Below are 24,994 nucleotides of genomic sequence, written 5' to 3' on the forward strand. Positions count from 1 at the left end.
ACAATTAAATTTGTGAAGGATGATGCTCTTTACTAAGAGAAAGGCAAATGCTAACTGGAGCAAATTGAGATGCAGTCTTTCAACCATCCAATTTGCAGTATATGCATGTGCTGGCAAGAATGTTGGGACAGAACCAACAATCCCATGTTTGGGAGCCCAGATGTAAAACTTGAAATGCTGATGTGTCAGAGTGTATGTAAAAATGTTTGCTGCTATCTATGTTGTCTTTATGGAGAGGATATAAAAAGGAGGAGCTTGAACTACTATGCATAGAGAATGGTTGAATAAACTGTGGACCGTCCATGCCATGGAACAGCATGACAGTATCAAAAGGCTTAATGGGAGATGGTCAATATGTGCTATTAGCTGAAACAAAACATGAGAAATATGTGTACTGTGAACATAATATGAATGTGTGTACTCCCCTCTGTATAAAATCATACTACTAACACCTCTATTGCACGTATGTATGTCCTTTGCATTATTATGAAAAAAATGTGGACAGATACTTACCAGATAGTCAATGTGGATTACTTTAATGGTATATGTTTTTCAATAAAGTGGGGATATTACCATATTATTCCATACTTGCATGTTTGTATTTATTTTCATGTTTCCCTGATTATAGTGAGCACAAGTCACTTTTGCTATTTAAAATCTACCCATAAAATTGGAAAGAAAATGAAATAAAGCTGATAATATTTACCTGCTTCTGGAAACATCTACTTCATTTGGAAATACGGATGAGTGATTGCTGGCTTTGCTAATCCATGTTGGATGTGGGCTTCCCTATGTATGGAACCAATGACTTAACACTTCACATTTCAACAGATAAAAATGGGAGTAATGCTTTAACTTGGGAGATAGGTGACATGTTCTTTACTGTCTTATTTCTGCCTGGAGACATTTTTGATGTTATACACTCACTCACTGCATGCAAACAGTACTAACTGCACCTGGTGCCTTCCACCCTGGACAGATGAAGCCTACAGACCACTGGCCATAGTGTTTGTGTTGTTTGCCATTGAAGCAAATACATGGTCAATTAATGAATTCAACTTATTTTAAAATAAATAAAAGTGTTTTATTAGTTTCAGTTCATTGATTAAAGTTAACTTTAAGACAACAATATTATTATTACATGTTTTACATTTGGGACAGGGTGATATTGCAACTTTTTGGAGTTTTGCTTTGATTTCAGTTGAATAGAAAGTAGGCCCATTGTGCACTCTGGATTAGTGGTTTCTCAGGACATGTGATGACTTGTGACATGACTTGAACTAGGGTTTCACACTCGGCCACAGGGGGTGAGGAGGAGAACCTGGAGTCATTTGGGGTAAGATGGGAGATTCTCTGAGGTTAGGTTGTGTTGACACAGCCTGTTTTGTTTTTCTCTTAATGTTTTTATATCCTGGGTCACATTACTAGGATGACTCACTTAAGGGGGGGCACCCATTATGCAAAAATGCATCTTAAAAAACAACTTCAGTAGGAGTTATTTTCATTACTGAGTAATTCAGCAGCGCTCCTTTAAAAACCATCTCCCTTACTGCATTTAAGGGTATTATTTACAGATGATGAGCTATTTGGCTAGAAAGAAGGACAATTTACGTCTAAAACATCCAAGGCCAGTTAAAGAAGTATGAAAAAAATACAAACTCAGGAGTAATCATGAAGGTCATAACACATAGGATACAATTTACAAAAGTGTAATATACATACGCTTTTCTCCAGCAGCACAATGGTTACCCCAAAATGAGAAATATGTGCCTTCAAGTTAAAAAGCAGGTGAATCCTAAATGATTGCTGAGAAGTAATGGAAGCTCAGCTTTTGGGGAAAAGGCTGCACGCTTAGAGAAAAAGAGGCCACACTATTCAGAGCTCAAAGAGAAGACCACAGTTAGATCAGAAGTGAAGGGAGGAAAGGTATCTCAGGTGACTGTGTATGCATCCTGTGTGTATGCCTGTGTGTGTATGTCTGTGTGTGCATGTGCAAAAAGGACCCTTTACGTGCTGGATGAATAGAAAATGAAGTGTGACATTGTGCCAGAATGTACACCTTAATCTGTAAGAAGAAACCCAAGTAAATGTTGCAAGAAGCCAGCTAACCACAAACAGCCTGGCCCAAAAAGGCATTGCTGACTTGGAGAACTGAAGGAGAAGGGAAGCCTCAGCCACATGCCTTAGGAGGAATGGATAATCTTTATAGTCAGCAACAAAGCGTGGTCTCAAGCTGAAAATAGTAGAGAAGGGGAGGTCTTAGGTTGGCTGCCCTAACCGAGCTTGTCAGTCAAAATACCATTGCTTAAGGGGTCAACAACTGTAAAAGGGCAACAGTTTTTTTTATTTTGTTTTGTTTTGTTTTGGGATAGGAGGATTAGCTATTGTTATTTTTTTAAAACTACTATATACAAGGACATTTACTTTCGTTATTATTTTTTAAAAAATTGCTATCAACTTAAGTACCCCAAATGGAGGGGGGATAGATTAGACTGTGATATCATTAAACAGTAGATTATTATGAGATCATTAACATATTTTCACGAAGTACACATAACATGATGGTAAGTGAAAATAATAGGATGAAAAATGCATACATGACATAACTGATTATGCAATTTTCAAATGAAGGGTGTTGGACACACATCATACAGTTTCTATAATTATTATAAATTTTTACTCTGAACATCATTTTAAAAAGTACCATTATCAACAGTGAAGCGACAGTCCCATTTTCTATTTTCAATGATGAAATAGACACTTTAAATCAGAGATCAGCATACCTTTTTTTTGTAAAGAGCTAGATTATCAAAATTTAAGGCTCTGTGAGCCTGAGCCACCTAGTCCCTTTAACCTAAATCCATTCTTTTCTCACAAGCCTTGCAATAACAGGCTGTGTGCTGGATTTGGCCCCTGCACTGTAGTTGGCTGACAGCTGCTTCACATGACTTCATTTCCACTGCATGTTTCACCTGTTTTCATATGGAGCACTTGTGGCATAGTCTATATTTGACATGGATGACACACACTTTCCTTAAGACACTTTAGAATAGCTGCACCTATTAAAACTAGCCCTTTTTCAGCACTTAACTTATTTTGTTCTGTTCTGAAAAGTAAAATATAAATGCAGCCTCTGATTATAGAAAGCCACACTGTCCAATATGCTGGCCATTAGCTTCACAAGGCTTGTTAGTGTAACACTAATTGAAATTAAATAAAATGAAAAAGCCAGTGCCTCAGTCCCAGGAGCACATGTGCTGGACAATGCAGATACAGGATATTTCACCCCAGCTGGTTCCATAGGACAACCACCTTAAAGAAAAAGCAAAATAGTACTTTGGAACTCAACCCAACTCTCCTTTAAAATTAGTATTTATAGAGAAGAGGGAGGAACCAGTGCAATGCAATGACAACAAGATGTAGAGTCAGATTGGACCCTACATCAGGAGAGAACCCAAAGGTTAAATCATTTCCCCAGGTTTGGAAAAGAAATCTGCCACACACTGGTTGTGTGACCGGGTGAGTTATTCCACCTCTCAGTGCCCTTTGTTTCCTAGGCTGTAAAGAAAACATCACAAAACCTACCTGGTGCAGATTTTGCAAGGATCAAACAAGGCTGAGCTTGTGAAAAGGGAGAATAGCATTCTAATCTATGAGATATATGCATGAATATTTATACTGGCCCAAATGGGACAATTTTCATAAACTCAGAAAGAAACACTACTTGTCAGTGTGACTAGATTTTGGCTTCTTGGGGACCCGGAATTTCATGAACGTCAAAACTGCTATTGAGGATTATACTCTGGGAGGTAGAAGCACTAGGCTGCTCCCATGACTTGAAGCTTTCAGGGATACTCATATTGCTCATTATCATGTTTTGGGGTCCCTGTTATTACTTCTAACCTTTGCTCCAAAGCGAAGAGTTGGGTTTGTCTCAGCCTTTGGGAATTGAGATGCTTGGTTTGGGCACATGGTGAGGATTCTCCTCTGTCTCTCATCCTCTTAATCATCATGAGCCTGTGGCCTCTGTCTCTATCACCCCCTTCTCTAGCCAGTCTCAGAAGCATCCCTCCTTGTCCCTGGTCTCCAGACTCACTTTTGAGCACTGATCTCAGTGAGGACCCATTTGAGTAGTTATAGGAATTTCAGGGTGCACACACTGTATGAAATAGATGACAAGGTCTGGACTGTGGCTAGGAGACTTTGGGGGAACGGGGACAAACTGGCTGGGGGCCAAGGTAGGATCATGGAGGAGACTTTAGGTCCTGCTCTGGGAATTGGGGTGGAAGTGGGTCTTCTTCAGAGCATCCATCTCAGGCAGAGAAATCCTTGTTTTTTCCACCTCAACATTATGATCTAGCTTCCATAGTTATTTTGGTTTCCTTCCCCTAGCTCTTGAGGGGTATACTTATATCTATTAAAGAGCCTTTATATTGTTGTATCTCCCAGTTAAATGTGGAGACAACCACACTTTTTTCTCTCTTCCTCCCCATTCTTAGTGTACTCATATAGCCAATGATAGAACAGCCTTGCAAACAAATCATTAGCCCACAGTAGTAATATTTCCCACAGTGAGAAAATTGTACTCAAGAGGACTAATCCAGCACCTTTTGCTGGGGTAGGGTGCTGGTTGAATGGCATGAATATTTTACTTGAATTATCTGCATACTAATTTACAAAGCTGTGATAGAAGGCAGGCAATGAGCTGAGGCTTTCCCCCACCCCTCCCCCACCCCATTATCCCATGTCGCATCCATTGGACCCAATCCTGACAGGTCTTCACAAAGAATGGCTGGGACATCCGGGAAGTGAGGATTCAGACGTAATGAGCAGAGGGATTAGACTCGAAGGCAATGGGGTAAACAAAGACATGCTTACAAAAATCAAATTCACCTTGTAGGGAGCCACACGGGAGGGTGGTGCAAAGGGAGGGAAAGAGAACTTACATGGCAGGGAAGGTGACTGGACTCAGAGTTATGTCACAAAACAAAAAGAGAGCCACAACATGGGCTTACTTGCAGAAGTATATACAAGTGAACTGGGGGCACTGTACATGGAAGATCCCTCCTGGTTTGCCTGGCACAACAGCACCGTGCCTACGAAAGAGAGAGAGATAGATGGTATCTGGTTTGGGAACAGGCACACTACACCTGAGAGATCAAGGCAACGAAAATGAGAAAGGCAGAGAAATGAAAACATAGCCACACCCCAGAATGCATAACAGGGACCCCCATAGCAGCCCCCTGCATTAGCCAAAGGGAGTTGGTGAAAGCCCATTCCCAGCCCACCAAGCTCATGTCACTTGTTTTCAACATGGGGTTGGACTGGTGCAGTCCAGCTGCCCCAGGACCCCAGTTTCAGAGCAGTAATGCCATGCTCAAAAGGGAACCTAGAAATTTCAGAGAAAATGAAATAACAAGCATGAATTAGACACTACTTAGCTGTGTGATCATAGCAAGTGACTATACCTCTCTGTGCCTTGGGATTCCCATCTGGAAAATGTGGTGAATATACCTACCTCCAAGAGGGGTTGTGAATCATATGACTGGAAACATGCCCCAAACAGAGGGGCTGGCACATAATCGTTATTCAATAAATTGTAAGCACATGCATTGGTATGTTTACAGAAAATTTTTCCTCCTCCAACTTAAGTTGTTCCAAGTAAGTTCTTCAGAGGAAGAACAGAAATAAGATAGGGAAAAAACAAATGCAATTTTTGCCATTTCTGTGACCCACCAGGACCCACTCTGGACCCAGAGGATGAGACAATCTATGACTTCTGCACTTCCTGTTTCATTCCTAAAGTCCCCAGCCTTCCGTTGGGAGAGGCTCTGTCACTAACCCTGCAAACCAACCCCAGCTGCATTGCACCACTGACTTTCCTCCGCCTGATTTAAAGCAAAGGGCACCGGGCTTATCCTTGCAAAATGGAATTTTACAGAGGAGAAGAACAGTGGAATCCTGAGATAGCTCCTCAATCTATGCCATGTTTTGCACAACCACCCCACTCCAAGGATGACCAGGGTCAGGAATCTCAGGATATCAATTCTGCTCTCCTGCTGCTGCAAAGCTCAAACGAAAGGCTTTGAAAAGAGTGAGAGAGACATTTGAGTTTTCAGCCCATTACTGATGATGGAAATACATTCCTGGGGTTTCTGTTCACTTCCCTGTCTGGGCAAGGTCAGCCACCCCCATTTGTTTCAGTATTCTCCTGTCATCATCACAACTGGAAAGCAATCTTCCACAAAAGGAAGACTGTACCCTCAGGGAACCTGACACTCACCTGTACTCTTGGAAATTGACCTCGGGTGGTGAGGGGAAGGGGTGGTTCTGAAATTTTTTTGTATCTTGCCCAAGTCTGACAAAAGTGCAGTTAAAACTTCCAGTGTGAGTGGGGGCTCACCAAAGAGAGAGGGACTGACTGCCAGATGAAGCCATTAAGAGACAGTCATCTTTCCTGAATTACAAACCCAGACACAATTACAAACCCAGACACAATTCCAAAGGTGGCCTTCCTGACTCTGTTCCACCATCCTTCAAGTACTAAGCCAAAACAGAGGGATCCCATGAGGAGACTAAGAAGCCATCCCCAAGTTCTACTTCTCCCCTCTGTTCCCTGTTTCTGTGGATTTTGTACATCACAGGTGGCACACACAAGGCCTGCAGGCTGAATCTGGCCCTCCATCTTGTTTTATCCGGCCCGGCACCCTGTTTCTACCTGGTGGCAGTGCCAAGCTCTTGCTTAATTGTTAAGGAGTAGTTACATTTATACAGTCCTAAAGTTACATTTGGCTCTTTGAAGGCTGATGTGGCCCCCCATGAAAATGAGCTTGACACCCCTGTTGTACATTATTTACAGGGTACACGAAGATTCTATTAAAATTCCTCACTCATCTCACACTCCCCAGACACCAGGTTGGCCCACTCCATCCAGTGTGTGACAAGGAGAAGTAGTCCCTAAAAGGAAGATCTATCTGAAGGAATGTCCCCTAGTCCCTCTCCCATTTACCCTGGTGTCCTGTGCTTACAGCCAGAGGACAGCCCCCACCCATCTCGTCCTCCCACAAAGGCCTAGATGCAAGAGTGAAATTCACTGACTTCCTCTTAGTAGTAAATATATTAAGACTCTGGATGTGTTTGAGTCATAATCAACCTTTGCTAAACTGACAACGCTTTCTTCTTTCTACTTTAGTTAAGGACAGTTTATTGCAACATAAGACACTTCACATGGTCTAATTTCTCCTCAGTGGGTATTTCCAGTTCTGTAAAGAAACTGATCTACTGTGGAGATTAACAGCAAACAACTGAACTTCAGATCATTGGGTGTGGGATCTAAAATCAACCAACAGGAGGCAGGACACTCAGCAGAAAAGACAGGCTTTAACCCTTACTCTGCTTTATCAGTGAAACTCATTCTGACTTTGCAGAGGTCATCTGCATGCCTTTTCTCATTGCTAGAACTCTGAGAGAGAAACTCATGTTTCTATAGGATATAGAGAGAACTACCAAGTCATAGTCTTCTAGGGTGAGACTCAAGCAGGTGGATCATGAGAAAGTTCTTCTCTTTCATGTATACTCTTGGTTAAAAATCACTTTTAAAATGAGATCTGAAGTTTCTGGGGTATGTAGGGTTCAAAAGAAAAAATATGTAATTGTAGCAAAAATATATCCAGAAGGACATTTTAGCATGTGCAATTAAAACCATAGGGTCAATTTTCAATAACCTCAATGCAATGCAGGCGTCCCATTGGGACACAATACGGATTCTCTCTAGAAAGCTAAACCCTGGCAGGGCATAATGAAGCTTTCCTAATTTTCTTATGCTGTGGGTCCTGAGAAACTGGACTGAAATAGCCTCTTTGGATTCCCTCTTAGTACATAAAAAAAAATTCTTTATGCAATGATTTTGACCTTTGTAAGACAAAATCTATACTCACAGAACTTGGTTTTGATTTTACCTGAAAACATCTTCCAATTTAATTTGCAAAGTACTTATTGCATGTTCTCTTAGTACAGTGTGACCTTTTCTTAAAAGAAAGCTTTGAATTAAGCAAAAGCAAAGCAGAGGAGGCAAATACTGTAACCTCTGTGGGGGATAGTAATGTGTGTTTGTTTAAGAAGTGGAAGTCCAATAGATGATGGCATACAAGCAGCAGTATCAGGGGTGTTTACAAGGTCATTGACAGCACCTTGTGATACATCTGTCTAATGTGTCTCCAAAAGTGAGTCTTCCATCCATACTCCATCACACCCCAACACAGACCATCTACTTCTGACTACCATGAACTCTCTACAAGCATGGTAACATCCTTAGTCTTGTGTTTTTGCTTATAAAGCTCCCTATAATTTAAGTAAGGCAACTATGTTCAGTTTATATTCATTCCTTAGGACTGACCATTAATCGATTCCCATATCATCCCTTCCTCTTGGCCTGGAATTCTCAGAATCATTCCCAACACAGCTTCTAGGCAGTTACCACCATTCAATCAGAGTCAGTGAAAGGGATGAAACCTCCACACTAGCCCTGCTCTTACTGTTAAGTTCAACCATATGAAATTGACTGTTTGTTTCATGTTAAATAGGATTGAATGTTGGCAATTTCACATGGTTCAATTTTTAAAGAAGCCTTCTCCTCTCCCCTCTGTGTAGTTTAAAAGTCAACTTCTCTCCTCTGAGTCCCCAGGAGTTATTTAATTATTCCCTCTTTTATGCTCCTATTACATTAAAAATAAAATCTCCCTAGTAGATCCTTTTTCATGCCATATTACAACTTTTTATTTAGACCTTGGTATTCTTAGCTACACAGAATTCTCCTGGGCCAGAGGCATATCATTCTTGTCTTTTTATCCCAAGCCCCCAGCAAAAAAACCTGGCCCTCAGAGGGATTAATAAATATGACTTAAAATTATATGTGTAAACAATAATATAAGTGGAACCACTTCAAAATAGAGCAGAGCTTCTGCTGTGCACATCTTACCCTTCAAACCTTTAGAATGTTTCAATCAGGGAAAACCAGCTTTTGAATTGAGTTAAAATGAGATCTAAAGCAACATGTCCAAAGAACTGTTTGCAAAGATAACAAGAAAGTAGTTATTGTGACCACTGGACTGATAACTACCAGACCTAAAATTAAAAACATTGTTTAGAATCAGCATCACTATGTTATAGTACCTGCACCAATAGAAATCCCTCCCTTCTATTGATGTAATTGCTCCCCTTCCCTCCTCATAAACACCCATTGCCTTTGTTTCCTAACTGGAACACTATTTGGACTTCTGCCTGAATTAATGATTCTAGAATAGCTATTCTTCTTGATCTCAAATAAATGCTTGCTGCTCCTCATTTGGAAAAGCTTTAAAAAATTTTTTTAAGTTAACATATGTTTTTAAAGACCTCTCCATTTGTTTCTTTCTTTTTCTTCTTCTTTTTTTGGCCAAAAATAATGCTTTGTCCAACCAACCTTTCTGGAGTGGGCCTTCTTATGTTCCCTTTTTTATAGCTTGGAATTTGCATGCTTGAGGTTCACATATAGTTATAAGCTGTATCTACGGGATTCATTTCTTTCCTCTTTTCTGGTTCTTTTAAGATTGAGTCATCTAGTTTAACATGACACCTAGGCAGTCTGGTCATCCATTCCCTAGAAAGTTGATGACTGTATCTGCAGCTGTCAGGGAAGGGGCTTCACGTGACAGGCCACAATCTCAGAATAATCAGAGCCTTTTCCAAAGTCTGTCATGCTTGGTCACTCAGAGTGCCACAATCATCAACATTTCAAATTCTGTCAAGATGTCCACAGGGCCACTCTCAAAGAAGACTTGGAATCCTTCAGTTGAGAGAGAGTGTGCCAGGGTCCATGTTTCAGATGAGGCAACTTAGCCCTTTCTTACCTGGAGACGCCCCTGGCAATCATTTCTGGCCTTGGAGGGGCAGGGAAAAGCCTAGAAGGGGTGAGTCCTATCACAGACAGGAAGAAGAAGAAAGAGTAGAAACTTTTGCTCTAGCCCTAACCCTTAGGTGAAGAAAATGGGCTCAAACCAATAGGAGCAAATGTATGGTTTCACACCTGCCTGCCCTTGCAGGGGTTGTTTCTTCTTGGGAAGCCCTTCCCCACCACTAGTGAGGACCCCTGGTCAAAATCCATTTGTAAAATGAGATCTGAAGTTTCTTGCAGTGCCTCATTTCACAATAAAAATAATGTAACTGAGGGAATTTCAGGGGAAAAGGGGAAGGGTTTACAGGAACAAGTATGAAGGACACATGGACAAAAACTAGGGGGGGGGTGGAAATGGGAGGGAGGTGGGGGAAGGACTGGGGGAGTGGGCTGGGATGGGAGTAAAAGACAGAAAACTGTACTTGAATAACAATTAAAATAAAATTAAAAAATAAAAAATAAATTAAAAGAATGTAATTGCAGAAAAATATATCCAGGAGGACATTTCAGTATTATGCACTTAAAATCATAGGGTCAATTTTTAATACCCTCGATGTAATTTAGAAAGTCCTGTTATCCCCTGGGAATTCTGTTCCGGACTCGGCTCTGGCTTCTCCTCTTAGAAACTGAATCTATTTGCCTCTACTTGGCCAGGTTCTGCTCTGCTTTTTCAAATTGTGTTGTAATGATCTATTACTGGGCATCCTTCCATGGACGCTGCAAACTCCATGAGGTCACGAATTGTGTCTTAGTCTCCTGTTTCATGGTCTGAGGGACCTAAGCTAAGAGGCAGGAAGCAACTGAAGAGAGGAAAAAAGGGGTTCCTGATGGGAAGCTATTTACACTTTCAAGAAATAACATTAGAATGGAAGAGGGGAAGGAAGGAAAGAAAGGCTGTTTTGCAGTGTCTGTCTATTCCATATTAGTATTTTACAGGCAGAGTTCTAAACCAGTCCAGTGATGAATGACTAGGCCCTTCCTATAATCGCTGAATTAAAAAAAAAAAAGGTCAGAGGTGCATATCAACTGCCTGGCAACAGGGAGTGTCCAATTCCTTTAATTAGCTTCAAGGTTACGATGGGTTAGGACATTTGGAGAAGGATTCTCTTATCTCTATTAAAATGCAAACACACACACATACAAACACAAAAAAATAACAACCACAACAAAATTTATAAAGTAGCTAACAGCCCATGGGAATTCTGGAGCACCCACTGTGTAAGTAAGATTCTGTGTATGTCGTGTGCTATCTGTACCTCCGCAAACATCTACACTGTGCTAGTCAGAGTCCACTTGAAAACAGCCCTTTGCTGGGGTCCTGCTTTCCTAATGTCACTTAGCCTAGTGACTCTGTAAAGTCACCAGGAAAGTCCCAAGGGCAAACGGTCAGTGAATGCAGGAGATTGTTGCAGAGCTTCCTCCCTCTGTCTTTAGTGCTCAGCTAGGAAAAGATGGGGTATGAGTACTACCATTCATTCAACAGGTGTTCATTGGCATCTACATGCAGGCACTGTGTGCCTTCTGGGAAATACCTGAGCTACCCCATGTGCTTTTCAAAAGGACAGTAGGCCCTCTTTCAGTACTCATATATTCAGGAACAAATACGCATACAAAGAACGAAGAGATGATTCTGAGTATCAACCCCACAAGCCTTAGACTACATGGTCAGTTATTTTGCTCACTGATAAATAAAATTTAAAAATAATTTTGGAACAATCTTTATTAGACATAATTATTATAGTTTTGTTAAAATGTTCATTCTATATTGCTGTTGTATATTGCAGTCATAACTAAAAATGATCAATAGTAATCATCATCACTACTAGAAATAATGATTTGGTTTTATATAAAAAAGCTTTTATTCATATTTACTGAAGAATATTTATACTGCATTTTTCTCTCCCTAGTAAGAGGGTCAGGTAGTGTTAGCCCTTTTTTACAGATGGGAAAAAAGGTACAAAGCAAGAATGCCATTTACGAAAAGCCTTATTATCAATCAGAGGCACATTCCAGGTGAGAAACAAGCTATTTAAGATCCTTGACTATTTTGTTATCAATGACTCCTTCCTGCTTCCATTGTTGAGGAATAATTTTTAAAAATATTTTTAAAGTGAAAATAAAAGTAGGAAAATATTGGTCATGACGGGAAGAACAAGCCCTGAGCTGAGGAGAGATGGACACTCACTGAACCGGAAACCCACAAACTTCTACAGCAGCAGGACCTTGGGTGGGGGGTGGCAGTCACCCAAGTTCTGCAGCCCCACTGGTTCCCATGATCACCTGCACCATCAGGATTACCTGGAGACTTGTTCAGCACAGACTGCTGGGTTCCTTCCCAGAATTTCTGATTCCATAGGTCTGGGGTAGAGCCCAAGAATTTGTATTTTTAACAAGTTTTTGTGTCTGTGCAGGGACTACACTTTGAGAAACACTGGAGAAGTGTCAGTCCCCCAAACGTCAATGATGTGTGTTCTTTCCTTCCTTGTATCAGAGGTTTTCAAAGCCCATGAGAGTATGAGGGTCACTTGGGGAGAGTGTTCAATGAGGTGCCTTCCCAGGCCCCACTTGCACAAGAGTGTGAGTCAGCAGGTCAGAGGCCTGCACTTCTAATCAGCAACCCGGGTGACCCTGATGCTGCAAAGGTGCACTTGGGGTAACCTAGGCCTAAGCTCATCTCTGCATATTTTGGAACAAAGAAAAAATGACTGTGTGTTTGTGTGTAGGTGTGTGTGTGTGTGTGTGTGTGTGTGTGTGTGTGTGTGCAGAGAGAGAGAGATTCTGAATACTAAGGTAGAATGTGTTGATTTCACCTTTACCATTTTGTGAGTTGACAAACTTTGCCTTTTCTTTGTAGCATTTAAAACAAAAAAAAAGTCCCTTCTGGTTCTAGCTATTCTGTCAAATCCTCTGGTGGCAGGCTCATGAAGAAGGAGCATAAACTCACCAAGTGCATGAGCCTGGAGAGGTGACCCTTGCTTTGCCACCCAGGGGAAGATGTACCCATGCTTGCCCTGCTGTGAAGGATTAAATGTGTTCCCCTCAAGTCAAACATTGAATGTGCCTCAGAATGTGAATCAGAATGTGCCTCAGAATGTGACTGTTTTGGAGATAGGGTATTTAAAGTGGTAATTAAGTTAACATGAGGCCATTAGGGTGGCCCTAATTCTATATAACTGATGTTCTAATAAGAAGAGGAGATTAAGACACAGATAGACAGAGGGAAGACCATGTGAAAATACAGGGAGAAGACGGCCAATCTGTAAGCTAAGGAGAGAGGCCTCTGGAGAAGCCCACCTGCCAACACCTTGATCTTAGCCTTCTATCTTTCAGGATTGTGAGAAAATCAATTTCTGTTGCTGAAGCCACCAGTGTATGGTACTTTGCTATGGCTGCCTGCAGTTATACATCCCCCCCACCCACGTCACAATGAACCTTACCCTGAGGATCAGTGAGGCAAGATACCTGTGGATCCCCTATGAAGTGTCAAACTTCTGTTAGATAGAGAGGCCTGGGAGGTTGCCATGTGATTTTTGCCAATGTTAGTAACTGCTTCCAGTTGACACATTTATCCAATCCTTAAATGAGTTGTAGATGCCTTTGCATTTACACATTTTTGAACACAGACTAGCACTGAAGTGATCCATGTAAGAATACCTTCACAGGTAATACCTAATGCTTTTATACTTGCCTGAACAATGAGCTTCTCTGAAGGGTTGTGGTAGAGTTTTAAATAGAGAGTTGTTTCCATTTAGGCACAGATGTTGCAGATGTTTATAATTCTTATAAATCAAATCATGCTTTAATCATACCAGGGAGATTCCATATTTAAAGGTAACCTGAAATGAATCTGCATGTAGTGGAAATAATCTCTCATGCTCATTTATTTTGTAAGTTTTGTTTTTTTATAATATTTAAAAATATATTATCACCTATTTTTTCTTTTTACATAATACAACTGTGGTATCCTTTCAACTATACAAAAGGATACCACAAAGAATCTCTATACAAATTTCTTCCTGATTATTTATTTTGTTTAAAAATGTAATGATTCATTAAAACTGTTCTCTTATTCTCCTGCTTCTAGGATTTAGGATAATAGTGGCTTTTACAGAAAAACATTCAATTGACTCAATATGACAATAAACATGTTATCAGTAGTAATTACCATAATTGCTTACTGAATATCAGGTAAGTGTCAGGCAAACCTGTTCGGCATTTAACATGGATTATCTCCTACTCTTAACAACCCTGTAAGACAGGTGCTATTCTTACATCCATTTAATAGAGACGCTAGTGAGACATCAAAAGTTTTAGGATCTTGTCCAAGGTCATGCAGATATAAATCTTGTGGTACTGAATACAAATCAAACCAGCCAGACACCTGCACCCATGGTTTTAAGGCCAATCTCTTAAATCAGGTGCAGGCAAGTTACAGTCCTTTGGTCAAATCTGGCTTACCACTGTTTTTGTATAGCCTATGAGCTGAGAATGATGTTTACACTTTTATATGACTGAGAAAGAAAACAATAGGAGAATAAGATTTGGTGACAAGTGAAAAAATGAATAAAATTCAAATTTTGGTATTTGTAAATAAAGTTTTATTGGAACACAGCCACACTCATTCATTTGCATGTTATTTGTGGTTGCTTTTATACTGCAAGAAAGAGTTGAATACTTGCAACAGAGACTTTCAGCCCACGAAGGCTAAAATATTTACTATTTGTACCTTTACAAAAATGGTGTTCTGACCCCTGTTCCAATGTCTCTTTCCTGTTTGGAAAATCACTAATAGTAATGGTCTCTCAGAACAGCAACAGCCCCTCCCCAGTAAGCTGTAACTAATTATTTTAGAGGGTATCATTTTATCAATACTTGCCAAAACCTTAACTTTATTTCATTTTTGTTAGAAAACCACCAAAAAATTTAAAAGACATATTTCTTTTCAAAACTAGCCAAAAATTTATTTTGAATTTATTGCTGTTCAAGACAAAGAAACAGGAGAAATCTTGGTCTTCTATGGCATTTATGGAAGGCTAGCATTCAACCACAACAAAAACAATGAAGGTAAGTTTTCTTTTCTAAGATATTTGGCCTTCATGGTGATGGGTATCAATATATAGACAAGGTCTAGCTTAGAGCCTTGCTCCTCAAATTCTAATTATTATGCACCTGATAGACTCTTTCAAAATGCTGAGTTTTATCTAGTGGATCTGGGGTGGGGCCTGAGATTCTGCATTTCGAATAAGTTTCCAGGGAATGCCCAGGCTGCTAAAAATAGTAAAATGATAGGAACTACATAAGCAACCTCAAGTACAGTCAATATTAATGAAAGTAACCATTAAGATGCCACTGAGTTTTCGGTACTTGACCACATATTATTCTACATGAATTGTATATATTTTTCTTATTGAATCCATAAGAAGACTAAGGCTAAGAGAGAATTATGAGACAAAACTGAAATCCAAGCCAGTTTTGCCTGATTCCAAAGCTCAGACTTTCTCAAAAAGCTTATTGATGGTGATACTTGGTCCTGTGGGGATCAAATATCCTTTTCAATCTTGGAATGATAACTATCCACCAACCCCATTTCAACTAAACCATGTCTGAGGATCCTGCAGTGGCCTTTTGTCTGGAAACACCAGGCTCTTCTACCGATAAGGAAGTCCCACTTGCAAGACAGAAATAAGGCATGGAGAAAGGGAACACAGAGAGAGGAGGAGAGGAGAGGAGAAACCGTAAACTTGTAAGGTCTGAAAACACTGGAAAAGCATGGGCTTTAGAAACTTTTACATGTAGTTTCATTTCCTGTACTCATTCACTGTAAGTTTCTTTGACTTTGGGCAAGGCATTTCACATTCCTGAGACTCAGTTTTCACATCTGTAAAATAGGGACAAAAATATCTACTTCACTGAGTATTGTTATAAGCATTAGAACTACTATATAAAAGGGCTTGGCAAATAGATAAACAATAAGTGGCCTCAGTAATAATAATAATGGAAATAATAATTATTATTTGGAATCTGAAAACATGGCACTTTGGAAACTCATTTGTTCCCTCTTCCTTTGAGAAAGAAGTAGCAAATTGATAACTAGTGCACTCTTTGACCACTAACATAATGCTAAATGTAATAGAATTAACGCAAAACACTTTGAGATTGGAAAATAATTGTAAATCTTTAAATTAGGGAAGTTTTACTGTTAAAAGACAGAATCTGGCTTCTTTTGTAGGAACACAGAGATGGGGCCATATGGATTGGGTCATTATTTCTGCCTGGCAAGGCCATGTAGGGTGATGGGGAGAAGCCACTCCTTCCTATGACTGAGACATGGCCTCTCTGACTTGTGTTGTTAAATACTGATCACACAGCCTCCTCCTGAAGACATTTTAGTTTGTCGTCTCCATTCAGGAGGGAAAAAATAGCAACTGTGGTTTAGCTGCAATCAGCAGAGCTCAGAAGAGTTTACAAATTTCTGCAAAGGACCTAGATGGCCTTCTTCAATGTCTCGCTCTCATCTCCTTAGGGACAAGAGCCTCTAAGGTGATGAAGAGTTCAAAAAACCTCCTGGGGAGCCTTCCCTAGTGCCTTCCCCCCACCCATATATTTCACTAACTATTATAGAACTTTATTTTAGGAGGGACTGGATATATTTGTGGATTGGGGGTAGACATTCATCTTGACAGTTCTTCCTGTTCCAGAGTATGTTTACCTTCCTGACCCCACTCTCCTGGTGAAAGTAGAAAATACACTTCAAATTTGAGGCTCTCAGAGAGTATCAGATACATTTGTTTAAATATGCCCAACACACAAACACACACACACACACACACCCCTATGGGTTGAAAGTAAATAGAAAATTTCAACTAGTGAAAATTATTTTTAAAAATGGCAGAGAGAGTTTCAATTTTTACAATGCCATATGTGTATCAAACACTAGAAACATATGAACAGACTCATATTTTTTCCAGGGGAATCATCAGTTGATATTGGGGTGTTTGTATTTATAAAATGCTACTGGGTTTAACTCAGTGATAAGTGTACATCAATTAACCTTTGCATCAGATTTAAATGTATAACCCATTAGCTAATTTAATCTCTCAAACAAATAACAGCCGTTGGCATTATCCTTTGAATAATCCTTGTTTAGCTTTCATAATGGTATACAGTTTAATGAAAAACTCATTAGAATGTAGCATACAGCATAATTAATTCTGGCTGATTCTTTGGGTGTAAATAGCAAATGCTGACACTGGATTTCATTTTCCACTGGCTTTATTAATTTTTCATAAACCAGTATTTCCACTGTAATGGGTTGTAACAGTTCTATAGAAGTTCTAGAAATGCATTAACTGTCATTGATGTAGTTAATCCACGTAGGTTTTGCCATCTGTGTGCTGGTTCCTCAACACTACATTTTTAAAAGACAACAGGACAGCTTTGGGTCCTACTTGGAGAATGAGTATCTACATATAATTACCATACAACGCCTTAAACAATCTTTGGCCAATTTATCTCTATTTACACCAGAACTCAATCTTGAGCTAATAACAGTGAACTACACATTTTGAAAAGAACTCTAGAAGTGGGAAACAAAATATCTTCAAAACTAAATGTTATACAGTAAAATGGCAATGCCAGTTAATACATACATAAAAACGTCACCTCATTTTTAAAAAAAAAATCTCTGGGAATTGACTTTCCTAGAAAAGATTTAGACACAATCAGGAAACAAGTTTTATAACAGCCTTGGGGTTGAGCACCGGTGTAGCAACCTGGGGTCTGTGAAGACCAGGACCTCTGGGTTGGTGAGCAGTTGCTGGTGTGGCCTTGCTTTTGTCAGCTGACAGGACCTAACCTACATACTAGTAATATGGTCTCATAAGACTGATATTTATTTCAAAGGTAGATATGGGTGCTACTTCATCATCAAGTGTTTTGCTTGTTTCATTTATTTTTTTCATTGTTCTATGTTTTTATCAGAGCTTTCAATGGTTGCTTGTGGCTCAAAGGATAAATTATAGAATTCAGATTCTTTTTTTTTTAAGATTTTATTCATTTTCTTTTTAGAGAGGGAAGGGAGGGAGAAAGAGAAAGAGAGAGAAACATCAATGTACGGTTGCTGGGGGTCATGGCCTGCAACCCAGACATGTACCCTGATTGGGAATCGAACCTGCAACACTTTGGTTTGCAGCCCATGCTCAATCCATTGAGCTATGCCAGCCAGGGCTTTAGAATTCAGATTCTTTTGTACAGTATTATCAGGTCTTTGCAACTTTTCTCTAGAAGGTCCCCTCTGATCTCAACAGATCAATATTTCTTAGCTTTTGAGGGAAACCTGACTTTGCCTCAGAAATTTCCATTGTAGTTGAAAATCAAGTACCCATAGTTGTTTTGGTTTGTTTGTTTAATCTTTCTCAATGCATTCTGACGATAAAGGTTGAGAAATTCCTTTGGACACTACCAAACTCCTACTTACCTCTACAATAATCTTACCCCACTTTCTTTCCAGGTGAACTCTTACTTATCCTTCTTCAAAACCCAATTTATGGTACCCCTCTGACTCCCAGTGCAAGTGGTGGTTATTTCTTAATGCTCCAGCAGGTACCATCCTTTATTCTACACTGAGTCTCCTTGTTTGTTAGCATCCTTCGGGGCCCTGCTCAACTCTGGAGGGAAGGACTGCTCCCACAGTTCTCCTCACAGGGCCTGGCATGGCCCAGGCCCTCAGTGCCATCACTGGAGCTAAAGGGTGAATTGATGCAAGGCAGTGGCATGTGTTAATTTATACAAGGCTTCTTTCTTTGGCCCTTCCTTGATGAATATCACATACCGGAGTGACAGCCAGCGAACCTTACAAGTTCCTGCAGTGTGTAATTGCTAAACCTGTGCAATGCTAAAAAACAGCAACAGCAGTGAAACTCCTCAAAGCATAAACTAGTGGCTTTGTGTTTATTAAATATGGACTTCTGAAGCCAGGATCAGCAGAATAGAGATGTAGCTTTCACATTTTTACATAGTTGGAGTTAAAAAAATCACTAGTTCCTGACACATGAAAATGATATGCAATTTAAATGTTGGTGTCCTTAAATAAAGTTTCCTTGCAACACAGGCAAGCCCATTCATTATGTATTGTCTGTGGCTGCTTTTGTAGTACACCAGCAGAGTTGAGTAGTTGTGATAGAGACCAGATGGCACGCAAAACTTACAATGTTTACTAACTGGCCCTCTACTGAAGAAATTTGCTGACCGTTCTCTAAGCGAAAGGCCACACATTTTTTTAAATAAATAAATTCATCTGGATTATACTAGAATCAACCAACACAGTGGTATGTCTTACCTTACCATGACAACCACTGCCATCATTATCACCAATGTTATATAATCTGAACTTTTCACCTTCATTTTTTGCTTTAGTGCAGGAAAGGGTTAACTCAGCTGGGCTACTGGAACCCTGCAAATTCCACCCCCCCCCCAAGCTCCCTTACCAAAGGCTAGTTTTTAGGACAGGCCCTTAGTCAACTCCCAGGAGATAAGATCTGAGCCCTCGAACAGACTACCTGATAAGAGGGTTTCTGGATGCCTGAGGCCTTAGGCCACACAGTACCAGTTTGATAAGGTAGTTTACTATATCCATTTGAGATTTGGGGAATGCTTGTTTTTGCTCTGGGACCTAAGTTTTACGTAGCTGAGGACAGTCACATGGATGTTCCCTGTCTATGTGACTGACTCCCAGATGAAAACCCTGAACACCGAATCCCAGGTGAGCTTCCTTGACTGACAACTGCACACGTTGTCAGACGTCACTGTGGGGAAAATCAAATCCCTGTGACTCCACAGCACAGGGGGAGCACACCCAGAAGCTTTTTCCTGAGTTTCTGGGTTTTGCCCCATATACTCTTTCTCTTTGTTGATTTTTAATCTGTGTCCTTCTGCTGAAATAAAATGGAACTGTAATTATAAGAGCCTTTTCAAGCCTTGTGAATCCTTCTAGCCAATCAGAGTGTGGTTTTGGGAATCTCCAATACAGCTCTGCAATGTATAATCAAACTTTATGCTTGTCCTTTCTGGAGTCAAAAATCACAAGGAAGGCCCAGAAGAGGAAATATGTGGGCAAATATCTCTCTTTAAGTGCTTTGATCACTATCAATTATTATAGCTGTTGTACATCTTTAGCAGTAGCAAGCAGTAGAGCATAAGAGTTAGGATATTTGGTGTGCTTTACTGGTGTGCTTCTATCAGGACAGGAGTTCTCAGCCTTATTACCATCAACATTTTGGGCCAGATCGCTCTTTGTGGTGGGGAGGGGCTGTCCTGTGTGCTGAAGGATGTTTTGCAGCATCCCTGGCCTCCATACACTAGATGTCAGTAGTGAACACCTATCCTCCCAAAGTGACAATAAAAAATATCTCTGGAAATTTCCTAATTCCTCTGGGGTGGAATGGGAGTGGGGATCACCCCCAGTTCAGAACCATTGATCCAAAATATTGGATTAATTAAAGCATTTGTTGGGGTAAGGTGTTTAATAAAAAGGAATGAGCTTTGGATTCACAAAGATAGGTTTGGATCCAGCTCTTTGGCTTTCAAAGTCAGGAACCTTGGGCAACTTAACTTGACTGGATTTCTGATTTATCTGCAACACATAATGACATGGACCCTGCCAAGTTGTAATCCATGTAAATATATGTAAAGATCCCAGCATGGAGTTTAGCATGTGCGTAATATTAAATACAAAGGTGCTTTGATTAGTTACTATAATATTCTGTGACTTGATGGATAGAAGACATCGGGGGCGTGCCTTCACCTACTCCTATGGAGGAAACTGCAGAGCAAGGTAATGAAAAACATGGGCTTTGAGGTTAGAGAAAAGACCTTTATGTAATAAACACAGTTGTTCTACATACTAGTTTTGTGATTTAGGGAATGAGATAATGCTCCATGGAGCCTTGTTTTCACCATTTCTATAAGAAAGATAATGCTATGACATTCTTTTGAGGATTTGAGGAGATGCCAAGTGTTTAGCACAATGCCTGGCTTATAAGTGCCCAAAATTATCTTATGTTACTGATATTTTGAATTGTTTAGTATATTGATGATGTAGCCTGAACCTTTCCCTATGAAATTTAACCAGAACCAGGTATTCAAACCTCATCTTCCTCCATAGCCTAGATGTGGGCCTCCTACAACTGTCCTGTAGCTCCCTGCTTTTGGGGAGCTTTCCTTAATAGGCTTTCCATGCAATAGAAGGGAAACCCATTTATTTAGGAAATGCCATTTTTAGCACATAAGCAAGGTCTGAAGATCAAAAAAAAACAGAAAAATCCACAGGCTTCATAAAAGCTGAGATGCATTCCCTTTGTGGGACAGGGAAGAACCCAGTTAAAAATGAAGACCAAATCTGGGCAGGGATGGAGTGAAATCTGATAAGACAGATGGGGGAGGAGAGGAGTGAATGAAAGTGAGTTGCAACCAAAAGGGGAGGCAAAGGTAAACAGATATAGGAGACAAAAATCTTCAAAGCTGAACATTTCCAGGCTGAAAATCCTTTGCTTGGGGACTTAAATCTGGACTCTTCTGTTCCAGTTCACCGAAGTGTACTGCATTTAATCTCGCAGATGTGTAAATTATACAAAACATCTCAGAGCCAAAGGTCATTGTTCATAAGGAATGGCTCCTTATTGCAATGTGGCCCATGGCTATGTGTCTAGGTGAGTCTGGTTCTCTGGGTGGATGTGGGAAATGTTAAAGCTAAGAGGGGTGCCTGAATATTGGCTGCTTTGAGGGGCTCAGAGTGGTAGCAGGTAACTGTCACCCCCACTCCACTCTTTTAGGATGCTAAGGTAGTCACCCCAAACAGGGCACGCTTTGTCGCTAGTATTTTGGCAGAGCATCCTGAGCCCAACCCAAAGTCTAGGACTATGACCAACAGAAGAAAAGCAGCTTAGGTCAGGGACTACGGTTACCATAGGTTCAGGATAATCTTACTTTTTTCAGATGCTATTGTATCTAAACTTCAGGAAGGGAATTGGAAAGAAGTCCACCTAAAAGTATGGCTGAAGGTCATTCTCTTAACTGTAATGGACTCAGTCAAGTGACATGGGTGCGGAAAGCAACTGAGAGGGAGACCTACATTATCTTCTTTTGACCCAAAAGCCCATAAAAACCAGTCATCCAAGGTCAAATACAGCTTCCCTTTCAAGATAAGCAATCACAGAGTGCTACATCCATCCTCTTCATTTTTAAAATTGATATTGAGATTTCAATCCACTTTCCCATCACCTCGCCTGGTATCCAGTCACATGGTCCATGGCCAGGCTTGTACTGGTGTGGACGTAATTGAGGTGACTTCAGTTATTACACTAATCTTTTATATTTTTATTTTACTTTACTGCCTATAAAGTTATTTTATACTCATTATCTCTTATCTGATCCTACCATAACCCCAGGATAACCTACCATAAAGACCTGACCTCCTTTCAAGTGTGACTGCAGCCAGGTATGCCCTTCTTAAAGTGCATGTTATTTATTTCCCTCCCCTTGGAAACAGAAACTTTTATTTTTAGGAGGAGTGTATGTTCAGGATCTCCTTTCTTCTCTGCACCATGCCCCCCGCCCCAAACCCTGCTCATAATTATCGTCTCACCAATACTATTTTTCATCATCATCTTCAAGGTTTTTGAGTGATTTACTCTGTCCCTTCCTACTATTGACTTGAATTGTGTGTTTCTTGTCATCAGAACCTAACTATATCTTAGATTTGCATTGAATTGAAAGATCCTTTCCTTTCCTTATTGATCTCAACTTGTGGAATAATTTAACTGGATTCCAATTTTCCTTTGCAAGTGAGGTGCTCTCCATCCATGGAAGTGAGTTATGTGTGTTCAAGTGGTGCATCTTATGAATCTTGTTAAGCTCTGCCGCCTTAGAACTCCACTGATGGAATATTTAATCACAGAAATGAGTTGGCAGATATGATATACAGTGTGGTTAAGCTTTGCAGCAATCTTAGCAGCAATTGAGAAACAGATGAATTTGCCATTTGTCAGTACCATGTCGACATCTTTGTATAACCCTCTGTTATTTATTTTTATTTTGTTTTACTTATTTATGAAGATTAAAGTTGCTTCCGATCAACAGCTTCCTGGGCTAGATATCATGATTATCTCTCAAAGATACCACTTTGTAAAAATCTTTTTTATTAGCAAGCAAAGGGAATTTCTCGAAAAGACAGGGAAACTGTAAGAATCCCATTGAGCCTTCTTTATTGAGATTCTTAGAAACACTATTTCTTATTACATTAAATAAGTTGAAGCATGCTACTGGGAATAGATATTTGTAGATACTCTACCTCTATTTAGGACCTTCAATTTTCTTTAAATTCTAAAATGGAATGGCCATAGATAGAAGCTAAAGCCTTTGAGACCTACCTGGACTCTTTAAAATTGACCTAACAATCTTTTGTCTTGAGAATAAGCCTCAAGGAATCTGAAGATGATAAGACTTAAGAAAAATAATCAATGCTGTTTAGTATAACAGGGAAACACCCACTTGTCTTTGTAGAAGATTTATATATGTTCGTGGGATTAAGCTGATTTATGTATATTTGCTTTTGGAGATTGTGATGGATAAGCATTTCAAAGACTTCTTCCAGGTCTGACTTGATGAGAGTTCAGAAGAACCACCCTGAATGAAAGACCTTCCATAACAGCTTTCTAAATGCTTCCTCTGGAATGTGCACTCGAGGGAGAGTGCATGTCATAATTTATCAAAGCAAATTAATACTGTTCAGCTAGTAATTAAAGATCCTCATTAAGAGGTGCAACTGCTCTCCCCACCCCCACCCTGCATTAGCAATAAAAATGCACTCAGGGCGTCAAGAGGTTATATAGAAAAATCAATAACCTGCCATTTTATAATTAAAACAGAAAATAAATGTTAGGGAAAAGACCACTAAATTAGGAAAATTACCTTTAGAAGAGATTGAAAATATCGATTTTAATTTACAAAATATGTGAACTTTTCATGCCCCATTCTGAGAGACAATTGGAGGCTGGGTTGTTAATTCTGCATAAGCTTCAGAAAGTCAATAATTATACTATGGGGATATTATGATATGTGTCATTAACACAAAATCTTATATAGAGAAATAGTTAATAAGTCTGGCTTTCTCTCTCAGGCAGATACAGGGCTGGCCTGCTAAATATCCCTAGCAAATCAATGACAGGGTCTTCATTTCAGCCTTGAGGCATATTCAAAACTGTAGAATGCATCCAGAATATTTTTATACCTGGGGAAATTTAAAATGCCCCCGAAATTTTTAGTCATGAGTATTTAAATGTGTGACATTAGTAATTATACCTGGTTATAGCAATGGATACGTTCTACAGATACATCTTTACATATACAAAGACAGACAAGAGTGGGTTTACAGTTGTGAGTATACAAAACAGTTTATTCTTGTGTTATTATTTGTTAATTATTATGTTATCTATTTGTATTACAATTGTGAACCTACTTTTGCCCATGCCTGTATGCATTCCATGGATACAGGTGACTGAAACTTTAGACTTAAGCTAGCTGGAGTCTCAGTGTCCACATGTCTTCAAATATTTCAAAGGAATTGTTCTGGAGTATTGAATTTGCAGTAATATTTCCTCACATTTCTCAATATCACAAACTCTGGCAAAAAAGGGAGAGCTTCTGATTAAGGAGAGGCCCGATACTGACAACTGAAAACTCGAATGCTCAGATTTCACAAGTATCACTTACTTATCCATGACCCATTTTTTTAAGTTTTAAGTGTTTTGGAACAACTCATAGAAATAATCATTTGGTTGTTCAAATTCCTTAAAGCTTCCCCTGACACAACTAGAAAACATGTTTCAATATGGTGTTGGTGGTGGAAATAATCCAAAACAATTATCTGACTTCCCCCTCTTCTTTAATTTGACTGGTCTAGAAGTATGGCCCACTATCATAGGGCACAGTCAGTAAGAATTAGGACTTTTAATATTCATAAAAGATAAGGCAGCTGTGTAAGCTGGTGGTAAAGAACCCAGCCTCTTG

The 24,994-nt window shown here is 39.7% G+C and overlaps 1 protein-coding gene across 17 annotated transcripts in view; it reads right to left on the minus strand.

Annotated features, from left to right (window-relative positions):
• RBFOX1 (RNA binding fox-1 homolog 1) overlaps nucleotides 1–24,994 on the minus strand; it is a 1,503,477-nt gene that overhangs the window by 74,266 nt on the left and 1,404,217 nt on the right. For all 17 annotated transcript variants that reach the window (XM_045820711.1, XM_045820717.1, XM_045820712.1 and 14 more), the window contains one exon: nucleotides 5,016–5,096. In XM_045820711.1, coding sequence (XP_045676667.1) covers nucleotides 5,016–5,096 — 81 coding nt within the window. The remainder of the gene's footprint in view (nucleotides 1–5,015; nucleotides 5,097–24,994) is intronic.

Source organism: Phyllostomus hastatus, unplaced genomic scaffold (assembly GCF_019186645.2).
Source record: "Phyllostomus hastatus isolate PE091 unplaced genomic scaffold, TTU_PhHast_1.1 phas_scaffold_442, whole genome shotgun sequence".
Lineage (NCBI taxonomy): Eukaryota > Metazoa > Chordata > Mammalia > Chiroptera > Phyllostomidae > Phyllostomus > Phyllostomus hastatus.